This window comes from Stegostoma tigrinum, chromosome 28, assembly GCF_030684315.1.
Source record: "Stegostoma tigrinum isolate sSteTig4 chromosome 28, sSteTig4.hap1, whole genome shotgun sequence".
Classification (NCBI taxonomy): Eukaryota; Metazoa; Chordata; class Chondrichthyes; order Orectolobiformes; family Stegostomatidae; genus Stegostoma; species Stegostoma tigrinum.
Genome location: NC_081381.1, coordinates 36,064,525 through 36,084,623, shown reverse-complemented (window position 1 = coordinate 36,084,623; position 20,099 = coordinate 36,064,525). Strand labels below are relative to the sequence as shown.

General features: G+C 42.3%; 1 protein-coding gene across 1 annotated transcript in view; it reads right to left on the bottom strand.

The window, feature by feature from the left end:
- trim62.1 (tripartite motif containing 62, tandem duplicate 1) overlaps positions 1-20,099 on the bottom strand; it is an 80,549-nt gene that overhangs the window by 26,490 nt on the left and 33,960 nt on the right. The window contains exon 2 of the mRNA XM_048561850.2: positions 2,780-2,875. Coding sequence (XP_048417807.1) covers positions 2,780-2,875 — 96 coding nt within the window. The remainder of the gene's footprint in view (positions 1-2,779; positions 2,876-20,099) is intronic.

The window sequence follows — 20,099 nt, the reverse complement described above, 5'->3', positions numbered from 1 at the left end:
CACGGACTCAAACTGCAAGTTAACCTTTAGAGAATCCTGGACTAGCACTCCCAGATCCCTATGTACTTTGGCTTTATGATTTTTGCTTTCTGGTTCTGAAGATGTTAGGAATCACCTGGTACCTAACCCTAACAGAGCATTAGATGGGAATCTAATTTGAAAAAAGGAGCATTGGCAGTTTGCTTGATTACCTGAGGAACTCAGAGAAACCAATTTCTCTCCTCAGCCAAAGTCCTCACACATGGGCTCTTCAGCAAGGACCACTCACTCATTACCAAGTGCAAGAAATTGGCAAAATTCCTCCTCTCTACTCCAAAATGCTAATTGTAAAATTCCACGCGTCATCCCAAGAGATACACGACCTAACATGGACAGAAGATTAAACCCAGAACATTCTCAGTCAACTCCACATTCATCAAGTGAGCCTCAGACATACTTTGGTAGTTTCAGCATATCTTAATAAGGTCACAATGGCATCAAACATCTGTAACAAACAATACTAAAAGCAGAAGCAAGATCACATTTCTGCTTCTCTTCAGCTCTGAAGAAGAATCATAGTCAAAATGTTAACTTGGTTTCTCTCTCCATTGAACCTGTTGAATTTCTCCAGCACTCTTTTTATTTCAGGTTTCCAGCATCTGCAGTACTTTGCTTTTGGCCCTTCAAAGACAGAGTTGGTAAGATATTGTTTGAAAGGAATGAAACATGAAAAAGAGGGACAGAAAACATGTGAATTGTACAATGATGGAAATTAAGGGAGTTCTCAAGATTTTGAGGCAAATCATGAATCAGATGGAAAGAATGCTTTGAAATTGATGAGCACAGGAAAAGCTCCAGGCGTAGAATAAGTAATAACAGAACATCTAAAAGTATTTGGAAAAACAATGTTAGATGTGTTAACAGAAATTTGTGATCAAATGTATACCAAAGGCTATATTCCAAGTAACTTGAGAAATTCATTATTTTAGTCACCAAGAACCCTGAAGCAATGGAATGCAATAATTTTACATCAAAAAGTTTAACGAGTCATCTCATTAAAAATGATATTGTAAATTATAATAACAAAAACCAGTAACATATTACAAGCAGAAATTGGTGAACTGCGCTCTGGATTTCGACCTGGGGTAGGGGAAGAGAACAATGTAAACCAAGAACTGTAGCACAGTGGCTCAGTGGTTAACATTGCTACCTCACATTGCTTAAAGACCCAGGTTCAGTTCCAGCCTTGGATGACTGTCTGTGTGGAGTTTGCCCATTTTCCTTGTGTATGTTTTGGTTTTCTTCCACAGGCCAAAGGTGTGCACGTTAGTTGGATTGGGCATGCTAAATTGACCATGATGTACAGGGTAAATGGAATAGCCATGGGAAATGCAGGGTTACAGGGATAGGGTTGGTACGACTTGATGGCCTGTTCTGCTATGTAGGGATTCTAGGACACAGCACATCATCTAGATTGACTTCCCCGGTGAACTATCTGAGAGATGATAAGCTATCTTTCAAGTGTGAAACTAAATTAAATATTCCTTTTCAAACAGATATTAAAACACCACAAAAAATATTCAATTCCTCTCAGTGCCTTGGCCAATATTCATCCCTCTGGCACCAGTATAGTAAAAGTGCTCATTCATCTCCAATCAAATGGACTGTTCAGCTGTTCAGTATTTTTGTCAACAGAAAGACAATCAGTGACTGGGTCCTATTGTGACCTCAGGAAAAATAGTACTTTTGAAGGGCAGTCCCTGTTGCAATTGTTCAAACCACATTCAAAGTCCCACAGACAGCAAGGAGATAATGATGAGATCTTCATCTTCAGGGTCAATGGGCAAATGATAGCCGAGAGATCAAAGAGGACTCCAGAGAACCGGTACCAGGAATTATTATGTTCATCTGAGAGCCAGTATCTCTGGCAGCGTGATACTTGGCACTACACCGGGGTTTCAAATTAAGTTTTGTACTCTGGTATGGGACAGTGACCAACAGACTTCTGATTTACAGTTAAGTATAAAACCACAGAGTTAGAACTGACACTTAGTTAAGGATCTCAGTCATGCGATATATGGCAAAGACAAAAAATTTGGATGGCAGATCTGTAAATACTCTAAACAAGTGCCTGAACTGACTGGAGGAGTTGAATGACCTCCACCTGATCCTGTTTGAATTGTTATCTACAGTTTGTGAGCACAGTGTAACCTGTTGAGATTGCCTGCAAACCAACAATGATTGTCCATCACAAAGAGAAACTCATATGGTGCTAAGTATTTTGTAATGGCATTTAATAAGGTGCCATATAAATACAAGTGCATGAATTTGCAAAGCACTCATGGAACTCCTACAGGACAGATCGAGGCCATTCAGCCTATCAAACCATAGAAGAGTATCTCACCCAGAACCAGCACCACCACGCAATACGTGTAACCTCACATTTCCCATGGCTAATCTACCTAGCCTACACATCCCTGGGCACTGTGAGGAAATTTAACATGGCCAATCCACTTAACCTGCACATCTTTCAACTGTGAGAGCAAACTGGAGCACCTGGAGGAAACCCATGCAGAGAACATGCAAACTGCACACAGATTGTCACCTGAGGCTGGAACTGAACCCAGGTCCTTGGCATTATGAGGCAGCAGTGCAAACCTTTGAGCCACCGTGCTGCTCTATCCAAAATGCTGCAATGTATTGCCTCCAGCTTGAGAGGACAGTTGTGGTTGCAGAGGCCTGAAGCCTCAGGAAATGATGAGAGAAAATTGGAAGTGAAAATGTATGTTTTCACGTTTACCTTTGTCTCCGAGAGCTGCCGTTTGAGTAGTTGCAGAGCCTTCACATGCCTATGCTCACTGTCCTGCAAAACCTCGTATTGATCCTTCAGTTCCCTCTGCAATTGAAAAAAGAATGCAAATATGTTTGATTGGCTGATAGACAATACCACCAGAGCAAGTTGGACTGGGAGTTTCTGATCCTGACATAACGCTGCCAATTTCGGACAAAGGCAGCTGAAGTGACATGACTCCATCATCCACTCAATACATCCCCTTCAGAAACCATTAACTGTTCAGCTTAGTGACTTGCTCCTGCTCTCTCACTCAGTAAAGTCTTAGAGAAGAACATTTAAGGTTGGATATTCCAGAATTGGTAGCTGTGCTGAAATGTATGTGCAACAAATCATTAGATGAAGTGGCAAAAGCAATAATCTAGACAACTGGCTTCTCCTTGCAGTTCACAGCTTTGTATAGGGTAGGAGAAACATCCAAGAAGGCAGGGCAGATGCTAAACAGAAAGTGCTCAGAGCTGCAGACAGCAGAGGAAGCAATGCCAGATTTGCTGGCCTGGTGCCTGGCTCCAAAGAATCCCCGCAGGGAGTTGAGAAGCTGGGGAGAGAGGCTCTCCCAACCCTGAAAAAATGCAGAGATGGGAGGAAGTGGTTGAATGTAACGTCCAGCAGCTAAAAGGAGCAAGAGGGTCATTAGAAAATAAATCACTAAGCTTGAAGACCTAGGGTATCTAAACCATCTGCTTTGTTACAGATCAGGCACCAACATATTTGCAAATGCTAAAAACCAGTTCTACGCTCTAATAGTTTAATCATTTAAGGCTGAATGACATTAAAAAGAGAGATACAGTCCTGCAATGACACAGCCAAGTTTGTATATACTTTGACTAACTGCAGACATGCAGATGTGCTGACAGCTATAAAATGGAGATTAGCACAGCAGCAATTAGGGCTTTGCACAAGGAACACATAATCTTACATCATTCAGTTTGTAAAAATAATGGCTTGTTGTTATTCACACTTTTCACGAGCTTGGGGCAGGCCAAACTGCTTTCAACCAACGAGTTTTTGAAATAATTGTTGGAATATAGGAAACACAGCAACCAATTTGTGCACTGCAAGTTCCCACAAACAGAATATGTGTCACTGATCAGATAATCTGTTATTGTTGGTCAAAGAATAACTATTATCTAGGAGAGAAGAGAAACCTCCTCTGCTCTTTCTTGTCTACCTGGAAGGGCAGAAAAGACCCTGGACACCTCTAACAGAGCATCACCATCTCAGTACTGTACAGAAGTTTTAACCTGGAAATTATGCTGATGTCTCTGGTATACGAGTCTTCATTTTACATCTGGCAGTTTATGTACCTGAAATTGCATGGCATGGGTTTCATATAGTTTCAACCCCACCCTATTCTGCAAGATTACAGAACAACCAACCACCTCTCCCACCATTCCAGAAAAGATTTACCAGGATGTTGTAGGAACTGGAGGATTTGAGATATAAAAGTAGACTGGAAATGTCAGGACTTTTCTCACTGGAGCATAAGAGGTTGAGATTGACCTCATTATCATGAGGGTTACAGATTTTCCCTGGCGAGGGGTGGGAGTTCAAAACAAGGGGGCATACTTCTAATGTGAGAGGGGAAATGATATATAAAGGACAGTGAGGGGAAACATTTTTTACACAGAGAGTGGTTCATGTGTGGAATGAACTGCCAGAGAAAGTGGTAGATGCAGGTACAGTTACAAAGTTTCAAAGACATTTGGATAAGTAGATGAATGGAAAAAATTTGGAGGGATATGGGCCAAGCGCAGACAGGTCGGACTAGTTTAGTCTGGGAACATGGTTGGCATGGACTGTTTAGACTGAAGGGGTATGTTTCCGTGCTACATGATTCAAAAAAGAAGTTTTTCAATTATGAATAACAAACATGAAACTGGAGGTGGTCCACAGCAGTTTAAATTACTGATATCTCTTAAAATGCTTTGATGACATCTCAACCTTTTCTTAAAAATGGGAAAAGTGAAACAATTCATATTCCGCTTGAGAACCCTGCAGCCCAATGGTATCAATGTGGCTTTCACTAGCTTCAAAATCTCCCCTCCCCCCACCGCATCCCAATACCAGCCCGGCTCATCCCCGCCTCCCTAACCTGTTCTTCCTCTCACCTACTCCCTCCTCCCACCTCAAGCCGCACCTCCATTTCCTACCTACTAACCTCATCCCGCCCCCTTGACTTGTCCATCCTCCCCGGACTGACCTATCCCCTCCCTATCTCCCCACCTAAACTCTCCTCTCCACCTATCTTCTCCTCTATCCATCTCGGTCTGCCTCCCCCTCTCTCCCTATTTATTTCAGAATCCTCTCCCTATCCCCCTTTTCTGTTGAAGGGTCCAGGCCCGAAACATCAGCTTTTGTGCTCCTTAGATGCTGCTTGGCCTGTTGTGTTCATCCAGCTCCACACCTTGTTATCTTGAAACCTCAAAGTTTAAATCCCCTACTCAGGGCCAGCAACATAACTTCCAGACAAGTAGAGTCCCATCTGATAGAAGCAGTTCTCAAGGATGTTTGTTTAAAATTGACTTTTTGATCCTTTTTCACCTACTGAAGAATGGAAAAACAGATTGTAGCTACAGTGCTGACCCCATGCAAACCAGCACCAACACCATTTCCTGTATCACTATTACAGTCTGCATTAAGCATCAGAGTAAGTTTGCAAACTCTTTCCAAGTAGGAAGATGAAGGAGATTGCACACTGAGGGTACAGTTTCATCCAAGTGAGAATGGACTCATCTACTGACTATTAAGCCAGTGAGAGAAGGAGCTTCAGTCACCTCTTCTGGTGAAGGCCGACTGTATTAAGTGTCCGTGAGGAACAGGGACCCCTGGAGGCAGAAATCCTAAGAGCTGTCGGACAGTCAGAGGTCAGCAGCTCTTCATTGCAGGCAACACCACGACAGGAATGGTTTTATCTGCCAGTATTGCACTCACCAAAAGCCCAGTGCATCAGCAAAGGGCCTAGGCCCCAAGTGATGGAAGGTGGGGTGGTGTCATGGAAATTTGGGAGGAGGAAATCGTTGGCTGGTGGGGGTGGCTCCCAACAGTGTCCCCTTCCTGAGGGCATCTCCCTTGACCAAGCAACACTGCCAATCCTGCCCTTGAAGCCAATAACCTTTATCTCATCCCTTCATCACGACTGTCGCAATGTCGCTAGTTGAATATAAGTGGTGTCTGGATGAGGTCCTTAAGTGGGCATTAATTGAGGGCCTCAATTGGCACAGGGCAGGGAGGCCGGCCCTAATTTAGGTGGGCTCCCCCAACCATGCCACCTAATTAAATAGTTCAACCTCCAAACATTTCTCATGGTGTCGTTATTAAGTTCCACTAAAGTGCATCATGGGGAATGGCAAGGAGCAACGGTGGGGGGTGATTAATTCCCATGAAGGAATGGGGGTAGTCACGGTGCTGTAAAGGCATTATGTTTCCTCCTTATTCCTGAATAACTTTGGTTGCTGTTTCCTTGAACCCATTCCCAGATACATTGGCAATCTTCTTCTCCCCACCATTGGGCCACATTGGCAATCCTAAGCTCCCTCTTATGATGTACACAGTTCTCCCTCATATCCTGGAGCATTCATTTCTCCTTCCTGGTAACATGGCCTTGTGCCGCTACCTGCTATCTGTGGTTTCCACCTGTGTCTGTTCCTTATGGCTGGATCTCTGTTGCATGTTATCAAGTTGAAATTCCTTATACTGCAAAACTATTTGCAAAAATTACCCTCCCCCCAGAACAATTTGCATTCCGTGGAGCAGAAGCATTACAGCATGAGCCAGTTTTTATCTACAAACACTAAATACATGATTACTTCAAAATACAGATGTAATATGAATATGTGAGATTTATCAAACAACAGGTAAGCGTTGCTTTTAACCACGGTCTGTGCACTGGGATAGCTACACATGCCTGTGATATAATCAAGACATATATGTACAGATGCATACACAGCCTGTCCTACCGACTCCCACTCACAGCTGGATACTGCAGTGTTGTCGTTTGGGGAAGATAAGGTTGGCATTCCTCAAAGGGTGAGATTAGAAGGAATCATCCTTTCTGGCTCAGAAAGGAATTTGATTAATTCTGAAGAGAGTGGAATGAACTATATAAGACCATTTCATGTTTTCTTTTTTAAAAAGGAAAACACATTGACAATTGCAGACTTTATGAGGCATTCTTCAACCAGAAAGAACGAAATAGAATGGCAAAGGCTTAGATATTGTGCTTCTCACCCTTCATTCTTTGGGGAAATCGCTTTCCTAAGTCTCCAACATAACAGGCAGAAATCAAGCATTCACTGCAAGCCAGAAACACTCAGCTTGTCTTGTCGATAAAGGCACAAGAATGGTCATTGTTACACTGGCCTAGTGTAAATGTAGCTGGACCTCAAAATTCAGAGTCTAAGGTATGTTCTGGGGACATGGTCTCAAATTTGAATAAACTGCAATTAAAGTCTGGTATGACCGGGAAACTACTGTCAGTTTTCATAAAAACGCAACTGGTTCATGAATGCAATTTAGAGAAGAAACCTGCTGTCCTTACATGTGACTCCAATCCCACATTAGTGTTGTCACTTAAACAAAGGGGTCTCGTGGCACAGTGGTAGTGTCCCTTACCTCTGGGCCAGAAGGCCTGCAATCATTGCTCCAGTAGTGTGTCATAATACATCTGAAAAATTTGATTAAAGACATCAACACTGAAAGCCGGAGTTTGAACTTTTCAATATGGAAATACCAAGATCTAGTATCCATTTTGAACCTTCAGTAAAAAATGAATGTGGTGTCCTCTGTAATTAGGAAAAGGACCAAAATAAATCTCTCTGTGCCACTTTTTAACCATTCTGCACTCCTGATGGAAAGTGTATTTGTAGCAGTCACTAAGGACAGCATGATGGCTCAGTGATTAACGATGCTGCCTTGCAATGCCATTGACCTGGGTTTGATTCCACCCTCAAATGATTGCCTGTGTGGAGTTTGTACATTCTCCCCTCTCAGTGCTCTGGTTTCTTCCCACGGCCCAAAGATGTGCAGGTTAGCTGGATTGGCAGTGCTAAATTTCCCTATAGTATCCAGGGATGCACAGGCTATAGGATTAGCCAGAGGAAATGCAGGGTTACAGGGATGGGTCCGGATGGGATGCTCTTCAGAGGGTCAGTATGGACTTGATGGACCAAGTGGCCTGTAGTCCCACACTGTAGGGACTTATGCTTCTAAGGATGGATTTAGAGTTGTCCATGATGATTCAACTGAATGATACTCATTGCCTGAGTTTACTCTAAGAAAGTTGCTTAAGAGTATGCTAGATTCATGCCTGGGGACTCTTTCTCAGCAACAGAAAGGAACGCATTCAAGCCTTTTGCCTTACTTGAAGTGTTCAAGAGTTTAGGAAGCTTACAGTTTCCCATAGCTTTCCCCATGGCAACACCACAGCGAATCAAAGTCAACTTGTCAACCAATCAGCACCCTTTTTCCTGTAGCATAAACTGCTGTGACTATTCTGCTGTTCTAAGAAAGGGTCACCGGACCTGAAATATTAACTCTGATTTCTCTGCACAGGTGCTGCCTGACCTGTTGAGCTTTTCCAGCGACCTCTGTTTTTATGACTATTTTGCATTTGGCTGTTTTTCAAAATTCAACTGCTTTCGGCCTTAGGGTAGCTCGATAAAAGACTGGAGGAGTTCAAGAACACAGCTATTCAACCCCTTCTCTCGGGCAACGAGGGATGGGTAATACACATTGGACAAACCAGCGATGCCCAAACCCCATGAATGACGTTTTTTTTTAAATCTTGCATTCGTCCTGCTGAGTGCAGGATGAAAAGCCTTAAAAATATTTAGAGCGTTTAAGCGCGGAACTGGAACGCATCCAGCATGCACAGAACTACCCAGAGTGAGCACAAAATGTCAAAATAAAAACAACTACATTAAAAATCAAGATCTTCAGGTAACATGGTGACCCTTTTCCCAATAGTTTATTTGGGAACTCTACAATCCGATATGGAATTAAGCCACACAGATTGCAAATAAACTCGGTGCAATTTTCACTTTAACCCCATTAAAGATTTGGCAGCACAGTTGTTGGGAAAAGCGAACGATACGTGACACATTATATGTCACTGCCTGTCTCACTGCTGCTGATTCCAATCTGCCCGGAATCTTTCAAACTGGAACATGATTTTTTTTTGTTACAATATGACAGCAGATTAAAATACTCTGTAACCAAATGCTTGGACAGCGGGCTTGTTTAAAAAAAAACGTCGCTGACCAATTCTAGGAATTTGGCAGCACCCGGTTCCTGCGCATTAGTTTTGTAAAAGTGGTCACAGCTGAATGCACACTCAGCAACTTGTTTCTTTAAACAGTGCCCTTCCAAAAGCACACTTAAATGAAAGAATTATTCTAGTCCCACACCTGCTTCTGGTGTGCGCACAGCATTTTAAGAGGAGGAAGTTAAGTTTCTCAGTTGTTTTCTCTGGGTTTGGGTGAAATATGAATGAAACTTCTTTCAGTTTGTTGTTTTTTTAAAAACGTTATTTCTCCCCCACAACGCACTTGGGGTTCACATTAATGTTTGCGTGCAGTTGTGGACATCATAGTTTGTTATATAATCCAAGAATTTTTTTTCATTCATGAGCCTCAATAAAGTGGTGGGGCTGAGGAAGGGAGGTGGTCGGGAGGCTCTTCAATCATAAGTTGGCCCAGCTGATCCTCAACTGAACTTTATAAATGAGCACATGCTGGCAAGAAACACAAGATACAAATCAACAGCAGGAACAATAGTGGATATTTCCACCTCCAATAAGTGCCAGAACTACATTTAGCAGGCTAGCTAGTAGTCTGCAAAGGAGTCTATGGCCTCCTTTTCTGGTCTGGTTCAACTCCTTTTCTTCCTTTCAAGATCCAAAGAAATCCTATTTGTTTTTCTTGCTCTAGCATCTCACCCAAGATTGTTTAGACCTTGTTCTTCTTAAGTATTATACAGTTGTGAAATACTTTAGCCCGCTCATGCTCCCCTGCCTTCCATAATCTACAGGCTCTTAACTTCGTGCATGGATGCCAATGAAAGCCAACATTTGCTCAATGTTCAATACAATTGATCTGGGACCTTCTGAAATTGAACTCAAGTCAATTTGCTGTAATTATTGTTTAATTATGGGCAGATTGCAGTAAGACAGGACTCCATCATTAAACTACCGGCAATAAGACATGTGATATTCTGGTATAAAAGGGACTTACCTCACCTTCATTCATTGTCTCTGTAATAAAGTCAGTCAGTGATATGTGTGTCATGTACGACAATGACAACGACAACAGAGCCCAGGCTGTGTGCAAGTTTTAGATACGCAGATTTGTAAATAGTGTTGCAAACAAACTTCAAGTCATGTATCTAAAAAAGAACCCAAATATCTTTGGGATATACTATGCAGGTGAACCACAAACCACATCAACTATCTTGAGGAATTAATGTAAAAGCCTTAGTGCAATGCCATGTACAAACACCCTTGGCATCTTGTGTGAACAGACACCGTGTGAACAGACGCATGTGCAACCTGATAGTAACAGCATAGTCTGGACCATTAGAGGGATAGCATAGTTAAATCCCATCCTGTACTCCCTCAATGTTCACATTCACACTCGCAATCTTTAGGAAGGCACAGTGTCACCATCAGGGACACTGGAAAGTCCTCCATTTTTCTATCCATCAAAACAGCAGCTGGTTGAGGCCATCAATGTAGCATAGCAGAGGGATCTACATTGTGGTGATTTTATGCTGGAGGAAGGGGCAAAGTATGCCAAAGAGAAAAATACCCTTCCGAGAGAATTGCCTTGAGCAATTATCAACCATGGTCCCCATCTTTCTCATTTACTAAAAAGTTACACATCTAGTCCCATACACAGGCAGCTTTATACTTCAAACACAAATAGAAACAGGTGAAAGGAGTTATGCCTGCAATTTTTTATTAATATTGGCAGATCTTTTGATGTGTTACAATAAATTGGTTGGTACAATCTTATCAAAAAATTATTACATGTAACCCAAAATGTATTTTTCTGCTATTTAAGTTGGAGCTACATTTTCCTTTGATACAGCAAAATCAAACTCATGTTAATACTGACAGTTACGTTAAAGATAATTGATGTTTAGAGGGAGGTTTAGAATGTTGGCTTTGATTGGGAGGTGGAGAGGCTATGACATCAGTTCAGAGGCTGCAGATATTCTAGCACTGATAACTTCAATTTTTCTCAACATTCAAGGAGGTTGCTAAGCACTTTACCAAAGTTAACCAGTAAGTGGCTAACCAACACCATTACAACATGGATGCAAGATGTAACGTAAGTTTGACACATTCACTGTCCACATTCACTGTTTGTGTGTGAATACATAATTAGATTCTCCCATCCTGATACATTAATTCAGTGTTAAATTACAACGTTCAACAATAATTCATGCTTAATAGAAAATACAAGTGGAAGTGGGTCTGTGAGCTTCCTTTCTCATTCAGGTGTGATCCATCAGCCTCCACAGTGGCAACTACATCTTCTGCATTCTCCATATTGTTTACTCACTCATGGGATGTGGGCTTCACCAGCATTGCCATCCCTAATTGCCTGGAAGGCAGTTAAGAGTCAAGCACATTGCTGTGGGCCTGGAATCACATGTAGGCCAGAACAGGTAATGATGGCAGATTTTGTTCCTTAAAGGATATTGGTGAGCCAGATGGATTTTATTTTCCAGCAATTGACAATGATTTCATGGTCATCAGTACACCCTTAATTCCAGATTCTTTGTTTCATTCCAAATCCACCATCTGCCATGGCAGGATTCAAACCCAGATTCCCAGAACATTAGCTGAATTTCTGGATTAATAGTCAGTGATAGTACCGTATTCTGGAATGTGAACTCTGGAAAAATATGGCCTTTCTAAAAACAAACTATTTCCCAGATCAGCCAACTTGACTCCTGGCCAGGGCTGTGAAGAGGCTCCTGATAAATTCTTACCTTTCCTGTCCAACACAAAAATTTTTTTAAGTTCCCTGATGTATGACAGGCAGGTAGCAAAGAGCCTCCCTGATTGGCCCTGCCACTCACTGAAAGCATGGACGTAGGAGGTGCTCTTCCAGTGAATTACAAATTCACAATGTGGAAATACACAACGATGGTTACTAGGACCTGTTGTTTGTTTATTTGGATTTTGAACCAGTTTCATACATTTCTAAAATTAAACATTCCCAGAAATTTGTGCTCATCCCTAAATCAGATCCCTGATGGTGTCATCTATCATATCGAGTGTGCCATAAATCCTACTGAGAGGAGACCAGATATGAGGTAGAGAGAGTTACCGAGTCATTGACAGCACAGAAGGAGCCCATTAAATCTACACCATATCTCCTCCCCCTGCTTTTGGCCCGTATCCTGCAAGTTTGTTCCGCTCAAGTGCTTCGCCCGGCCTCCATTCTTTTTTTCCACTAGCTTTGTAGTTTGTGAGTTCCAGTTCATTAACATTTACTGTGTTTTTAAAAAAAAGTTTCTTCCTCACATTCACAGTCTTTTTTTTCAAAATCCTGAATCCGTTCCAATAGCTAATGGGAACAGTGTTTTCCCTACCTTTGTGAAGTCCTCCAGCTGTATGTGCCAATTGTTGACCCCAGAGGCATCACTGCTGCCAGGAAGATATTGCGAACAACATATCTATCCAAGACCAAGAACCACCAAGTAATGGCAATATGGACTAATGGGAGTGGCACGGTGAGACAGCATCTGCAGTCAGGGCAAATGCTGGCTCTCAGTGGACTCCATATTGATGCCAGGCCCCTCGAGCAGACACTGGGCTCCTCCAATGAAGTGACCCTCATGCTCCCTATCCCAGAAATCCACAGACAAACACACCAGGGTTGGCTTTTTGGGTTTTCCTCAGAGCAGTCCCCCCACCCCCACCTGTGGGGGAAATACTAAAAGCGGTGGCAATGAGAAGCCCTTAAGGGAGACTAACTTACCCTGAGGGCCTCAAGCTGGCAATAGGGCAGCAAGGTCATTCTGCCACCATGGGCAAAGGTTGGAAAAGTGACAGGGTCTGCACCTGTAACATCCCCACCCCCAGGGCAATTAAATGCTCCCTGCAACCAATCAATGCACCACAAGGGAGGATATTAAATTCCACCCAATGTATCAGGCTTTCTGGATTTGCATATCATCAATTTTACTGACATTTCCATTTGCAAGTGTTACAGTAGGGATCAATTAGACTGTGCCTCCTGTGCTGCACTCATTGCACATCTCTATTGCTTGCACAGTCATCCAATCGCTTAACCATTACTCTGGTGACTTGTTTCGATTTCTAATCAACCACCTGAACCTGTTACTTCGGTTTTGTCTAAAAGTGGGAAGCAAGAAAACTACATTTCTGCTCCAGTGATAATGGAAACTGCAGATGCTGGAGAATCCAAGATAATAAAATGTGAGGCTGGATGAACACAGCAGGCCCAGCAGCATCTCAGGAGCACAAAAGCTGACGTTTCCGGCCTAGACCCTTCATCAGACGAGAGTGACAGAGATCTGATGAAGGGTCTAGGCCCGAAACGTCAGCTTTTGTGCTCCTGAGATGCTGCTGGGCCTGCTGTGTTCATCCAGCCTCACATTTTATTATCCTACATTTCTGCTCCGCTCGCTGCAAGTTGGTGCCATTTTAACCCTCCACGTTCCTAGCAACAGACACAAACTAAGCAAGGTTAGACACCAAAAAATGTACAGCAAGAGTAAGCCTTACGCATTCATTGCCTCCTCCCAAAGACAAAATTTAACTTGAAATGAGCTCTTGATCAAAAAGTTATTGAAGTTCTTTGTATGCACAAATGCCCTCAAGCACTTGCTGTGCACCAGAGCCACACAAGTTTTAAATTAACTATCGGCACTTTGAGCTATCGCCCCTCCAGCTCCCTCAATTTTAAATTGAAAGACTAGGAGCAGCAAAGTTTAGGAATCAAAAAAAATCTCCAAGAAGAGGAAAATAGAAAGGCTAAACAGGCCAAAGGAGAGAAGTCTACAACAATAGGACTGACTTCTCTGCCATACTTACGATCACGGGGAGGGCAAGGCACATTTCACATCCAGAGGTACAGCATGAAGGCAGCAAACAAAGGAGGTTTGCAAAGATTGCAAGGATCGAGAGAAATGAAGACTTGAGGGATTGTAACAAAATGAGGCTGGGTTAAATAGTAGCACTCTTATTTCATAGTTAGAATCACAACTAGAGGAGTAGCATTCTGATCATTGAATGAATAATTGGATAACCAGGTGTACAACCAAACCACGCTGACCTGCTTAAGGTCTCTGGTTCACTTGGGGGTCTTTGGTTAATGAGCTAGTTCAAGATCATGAAACTCTGTTCCTAACAACGTTGAGGATGTCCCTACACGCACTGCAGAGCTCAAGAAGGGAGCTCACCACTACCTTCTCGCAATAATTAGGAATGTCCAAATTGTTGGCCGAGCCAGCAAAGCAAAACCAAGTCTTGTCGAAGCTGATGTCAGGACTATTACAGTCGCCCCTTGATGGAAAAGAAAGGAACCAAGATTTTATTCCAAATTGCAATTCAAAAACCTCCCTCCACACTGTCCAATTGGAATGTACATGTAATATGGAAGTTTTGGGAACATATAATTAGGCTTGGCTGTGATTCCATCAAAGTCAGGAATAGTGTTAGAAGGTTACCATCCAGGATAACACATGGAAGGTGCCAAGAGGCCAGTTTTATCCACAGAACATTACATTTTCAAGGTTCAGTTCCATTGGAAAATGAAGCAAGAGGACAAATGAATTGAACAGCAGCTTGGCCTTAGCTACTGTAACAAACATAATCATCGGGTTGGCACCAATTCCTTTGGTTCAATTTCTCGTAAGACCAAGCCTCTGAGCTAGTAAATCAAATGGGGCTCTGTTTTATTTACTGTTCACTGTAACTTTACTCTTTCCAACACTGACTATGGACCTACTCACAGTACTGTTTGATTAACACAAGTCAAGCTATTACTCACTTATATCCCTTTCATGTCAGAGTCACAAGGTTCCAAGTTCAAACCCCACCCTAGGGCTCAAGTATTCAAAGAAAATGATCAAGGCTGACACTCCACTTGAGTACTGAGGGAGTGCAGCGCTGTCAGACGGCATGTTAAACCAGGCCCATCGGCCAGCTCAGGTGGATGTAAAGATCCTGTGGCATTAAATCAAAGAAGTGCAGGCAAAGTGCGCTGACCTATATTTATCCCTCAATTGACACCACAAAAACAGGTTATCTAATCATTACTGCATTGTTGCTTGTGGAAGAGTGCTATGTGTAAATTGACTACCGCACTACAATGGTAACCACACTGCAGAAATGCTTCATTGGCTATGAAATTCTGAGACATTCATTAGTCATGCAAGTTGCTATATAAATGCATCTCTGTCTTTTATGTCTCAGATGTCTTGTTGAGGGCCACTGTCATATTCATTTACCACCATGGGAAGTAGGAGAAGTGACCTTACTTCTATCATCATTAATCGCTCACACATTCTTGGAGAGACTTTAGGGCAAATTCTGGCTCATTGCTTTTTAATTTTAAACCTCTTTCTTTCCCAGAAGGTGCTGTAGACTGCAGAGTTCTGCCTGGGCTGAGGTCTGGCTGGTTGTGTACACATTTAACACGTTACTGATACTGGGCCTAGAATGATGCACATAATCCATGTCTTACAAAGTATGGTCAGCGGATGGCAATCAAATAAAGACATTGCCCGACATCATACATTCTGACCAAGTAAAATAGTGCCAGCAGCACAATTTATGTGACCAGCATCTGAGCAATTTATCAGTTAGGTGAGGTTATTGATGGTGGCTCGTTTCCTTCCAAAAGACATAGAATCAATTGTATTGAATCAGCAATGTTTGGTTTGGGCTAATGATGCTCTCAGATCAATAACAATATAGCCAACAGCAAAATCACATCCAAGACCTGGGGCTGGGAATGAGCAGGGAAGAAAGGAGAGGAGGAAATTTAGTTGCTTGGATTTGTTTTTTTAAGTTTCTTAAGTCAAATTATTTGCCCCACGTTTTTTGGCTCCACTGCTCAGTTATTTCCAGTTTTTGCAGCTGTTTTGTTTGGATTTCAAGCAGAGACTTATGCCCGTCGATAATTCAAGGCTTGACAGATATTCTTTGCTGCAGCAAGTCTCAGAGGCTCTTAGATGATTAACTCGCTCTGGTTTCCAGAACAGAAGGCAATCTGTGTGTAGCTCGAATGCTGCTGATACTCACCACAGAGAATGCAGATGAGAGGTCAATTCCTTCACAGTAATAACACAGCCATCCATTAATATATGCCAGTGCTGCCAATACTGGATAAGTCCCAGGCATGAGATCTGTTGCAAGTTTTATTCGTCACAACGCACATGTACATGCTGTTAAAGGCAGCAAACTGAGGCTGATGCATAGCTGTAGGGGAAGGCAAAGTGGCTCTCTTTGCCAAACAGGAGTCATTGTGTAGAATCAAGCGGCACCAAGGGAGGTCATTCAACCCATCATGACTGTCATTGTTTTTTGAATGGAGCTATCCAGTTAACCACATGCCCTTGATCTTTCCCCACAGCTCTGTAATCTTCTCCTTTCTGATATATATCCAATTCCATATACCTATTGGGTTTTATTTATTCATTTGTGGGACGTGGGTGTCACTGGCTAGCCAGCATTTCTTGTCCATCCCTAGTTGCCCTTGAGAAGGTGGTGGTAATCTGCCTTCTTGAACCACTGCAGTCCACCTGCTGTGGGTTGACCCACAATGCCCTTAGAGAGGGAATTCCAGGATTTCAACCTGGCGACAGTGAAGGAACGGCGATATCTTTCCTATTCAGGATAGTGAGTGGCTTAGAGGGGACCATGAAGGTGGTGGTGTTCCCATACACCTGCTGTCCTCATCCTTCTAGATGAAAGTGGTCATGGGTTTGAATGGTGCTGTCGGAGGATCTTTGGTGAATTTCTGCAGTGCATATTGCATATAGTAAACACTGCTGCTAATGAGTGCTAATGAGGGAGTGGATGCTTGTGAATGCGGTGCCAATCAAGTGGGCTGCTTTGTTCTGCGTGGTGTCAAGTTTCTTGAGTGATACCATAAGTTTCCAGTTGGGAGTGGGGAAAGGAGACAGTGGAGAAAAGAGAAGAGAATGGAGGGGGCGGGGGAAAACAAACTGGAAAAGTCTCTCCTTTCCTCCCAACGAAACTGACAGCAGCAATACTCAGCACACAGAAACAAGCATTCAAAACATTTAAAAACCTAAACAAACATGATACGGTTTTGTTTACCAAAAGAGGAATATTAATGACAAAAAGAATGTGTGCAATGGGCTGCCTGTATCTCTCAAGGCTTCACGCTGTGAAAGTCCTGCTGGGTAATCAGGACATCCTGCAGTGCTTGATATAGATTATTCTCTACTATACAGCACTTTGCCAAGTGATTGAGACAATGGCTTCTGCGAGCCAATATTTAACTAGTAAGCACCTGACAGAATTTAACTAGAATATTCTGGTTAATTATTATCCCAGATTCCAGGATAAAGCATCTTCATTATTTATATTGACTGAGTATCATTTCTATCAACTCTTGCTTCTCAAGTGGGCCCTTCATCTACCTGAATATTGCCCTCCTGTCCCATATCCGTTAAAACAGCAAAGGGAACGTTTGAAGTCAGGGTTTCTACTAATCAGAATTGGTGCTTTGGGGAAGCTTTGATCTTGTAGGATAGATCTCAAATGACTCCCTTCTCTAATCCAAACCAATAAAAACAGAGAAGTTGGTCGTGAAGCAGAGTGGAGTTTTCAGCTGGTTACTGGTCAAAGATCCATACAGGGAACCCTGGTGGCTATTCTCTCTGGGTCTAACCCAGTTGGCCTGATGTCAATTAGCCTATCACAATCATAAAATGTCATTGATGATTATCACGAAGACAGCAAAGGACAATTTGGAAGAATTTTCTTTTGAACCAGTAGGTCCTTGACGCAAGCACACTTGGTACAGTTTTCTATCATTCAATCTCTCCTGGCCTCCACCCAGGAACCTTTGTTTTATCCTTGTCCAAACTACCCCTTGCTCAAAGCCTTCAATGCCATAATTCTATCAAACCCATCTCCAAACTCTGTGACTGAGGACTCTGCTACCCCTCTGCAAGTGGATCGTCAATTTCCTGACCCACAGACCATAGTCAGTAAGGATATACAACAACATCTCTTCCACAATAATCCTTAATATCAGTGCCATGCAAGCCTGTGTACTCAGCTCCATACTCTAACGCTTATACACTCACAACTGTGTGGCCAAATTCAGCTCTAACTCCATTTACAAATTTGCTGATGACACCACCATAGTGGATTGGATCTTAATCAACAATGAGACAGAATACAGGAAAGAAATAGCGAGCTTAGTGTCATGATGTGAAATCTCTTCCTTATTGTCAGCAAAATGAAGGAGCCGGTCATTGACTTCAGGAAGCAGAGTGGAGCACATGCCCTTTTCTGTATCAATATTACAGAGGTGGAGATGGTCAAGAGCTTCAAGCTCCTAGGAGTAAATATCACCAACATTCTGACCTGATCCATCCATGTTGATGCTACAATCAAGAAACTACAACCCTGCCTCAGAAGACTAAGGAAATTTGGCATGTCCGTGATGACTCTTATAGAAAGCATCCTATCCAGATGCATCACAGTTTGGTATGGCAACTGCCCTGCTCAATGCCAGAAGAAATTACAGAGAGTTGTGAGTGCAGACCAGTCCAGCATGGAAACCAGCCTTTCTTCCACTGACTCCGTCAACAAGTCCCACTGCCTTGGGAAAGCAGTCAATATAATCAAACACGCTTCCACCTCACTTATACTCTTTTCTACCCTCTTCCATTGGGCAGAAGATACAAAAGTCTGAAAACATGTATCAGCAGATTCAAGGACAGCTTCTTCCCCACTGTAATCTGACTTTTAAATGGACCTCTCATACATTAAGGTTGCTCTTTCTCTGCACCTTCTCTGTAGCTGTAACACAACATTCTGTATTCTGTTCTATTACCCTGATGTACTTACATAAGGTGTGATTGGCCTGGATAGCATGCAAAACAGTACTTTTCACTGTATCTCCGTATATGTGACCATAATAAATCAAATCAAGTCAAATTACAGTTCCAGCTTTCCCCACTTCTGATGCAAGGTCATCAGCTTAAAACTTTGGTTTTGCCTTCACAGAAGCTGTCTGACCAGTTAAGTATCTCCAGCATTTTCAGTTTTAATGCACAATTTTGGACTCAGATGGATTGCTGGAAGAAGTTGTCCTGGGGGAGAGATCAAGTGAATGCAGAAATAATTAAAGGGACTAGAGTAGCTGCTCTAAGTTCCCCTGTCTCAAAGCCTAGAACTAAGAGAGCATAGGCTAGTCATTGAAAAAATGTCAGCCATTGAACACTAAGACAAAAAGAAATTTCTACACTTAAAGAGTTGTTGATGAAATTCTCCATTGCAAAGAGCTTTTTCAAGAATTCAGAGATAGTGTGGTAAGGTGGAACTGTGATAGGAAATCAGCAAAGTTTGTATCAATGGGCTGAATAGCCTAATCCTGTTTATATTTTTCATTAGATTCTTGAGGAGTTATTGAGGGATACAGTTTAACGTCCATTAGGCATGGATAAATATTTTAAAATGTAAATATAAATTTTAAAAGCAACACAAGAAAGCAAATCCTCAGAACCAACTGAAGTATTAAAATCAAGGAAATTGCAGCAGGTTGAGACACACCACATCTCTGCTCAGTTTAGACTTTTGACATCGACTTTCATTTTTATGCTGCACCCCACGGCTCAATGTATAAACTAGGCCAACACTGCAGTTCAATGCTGACAAATGCCTGCACAAATTGACATAAAAGAATTAATGAGACAGTTCAAATGGGAACTTTCTTAGCAACCTGACCAATATTCTTCCTGTATCCAAAAAGACCCTAACAAATCTGCTGACTACAGACCTTGCTTTTTGCAATTGTTTATTCTTAACAGTAGCTTCTCTCCCAAATGAATTCATTGGCTGTGAAGTGCTTTGGAATATCTGAAATGTGACAGGATGGTATATAAATGCAAATTATTTCTTTGCTAACTAGCACAACTTCCTCTTTCCCTGTTCCAATTTCAATGCACTGTTATCCTTGTTTTGGTGAACTAACACTGTGCAGCCATCCTATTTGGATTACAGCCAATGGCACATGATACCTTT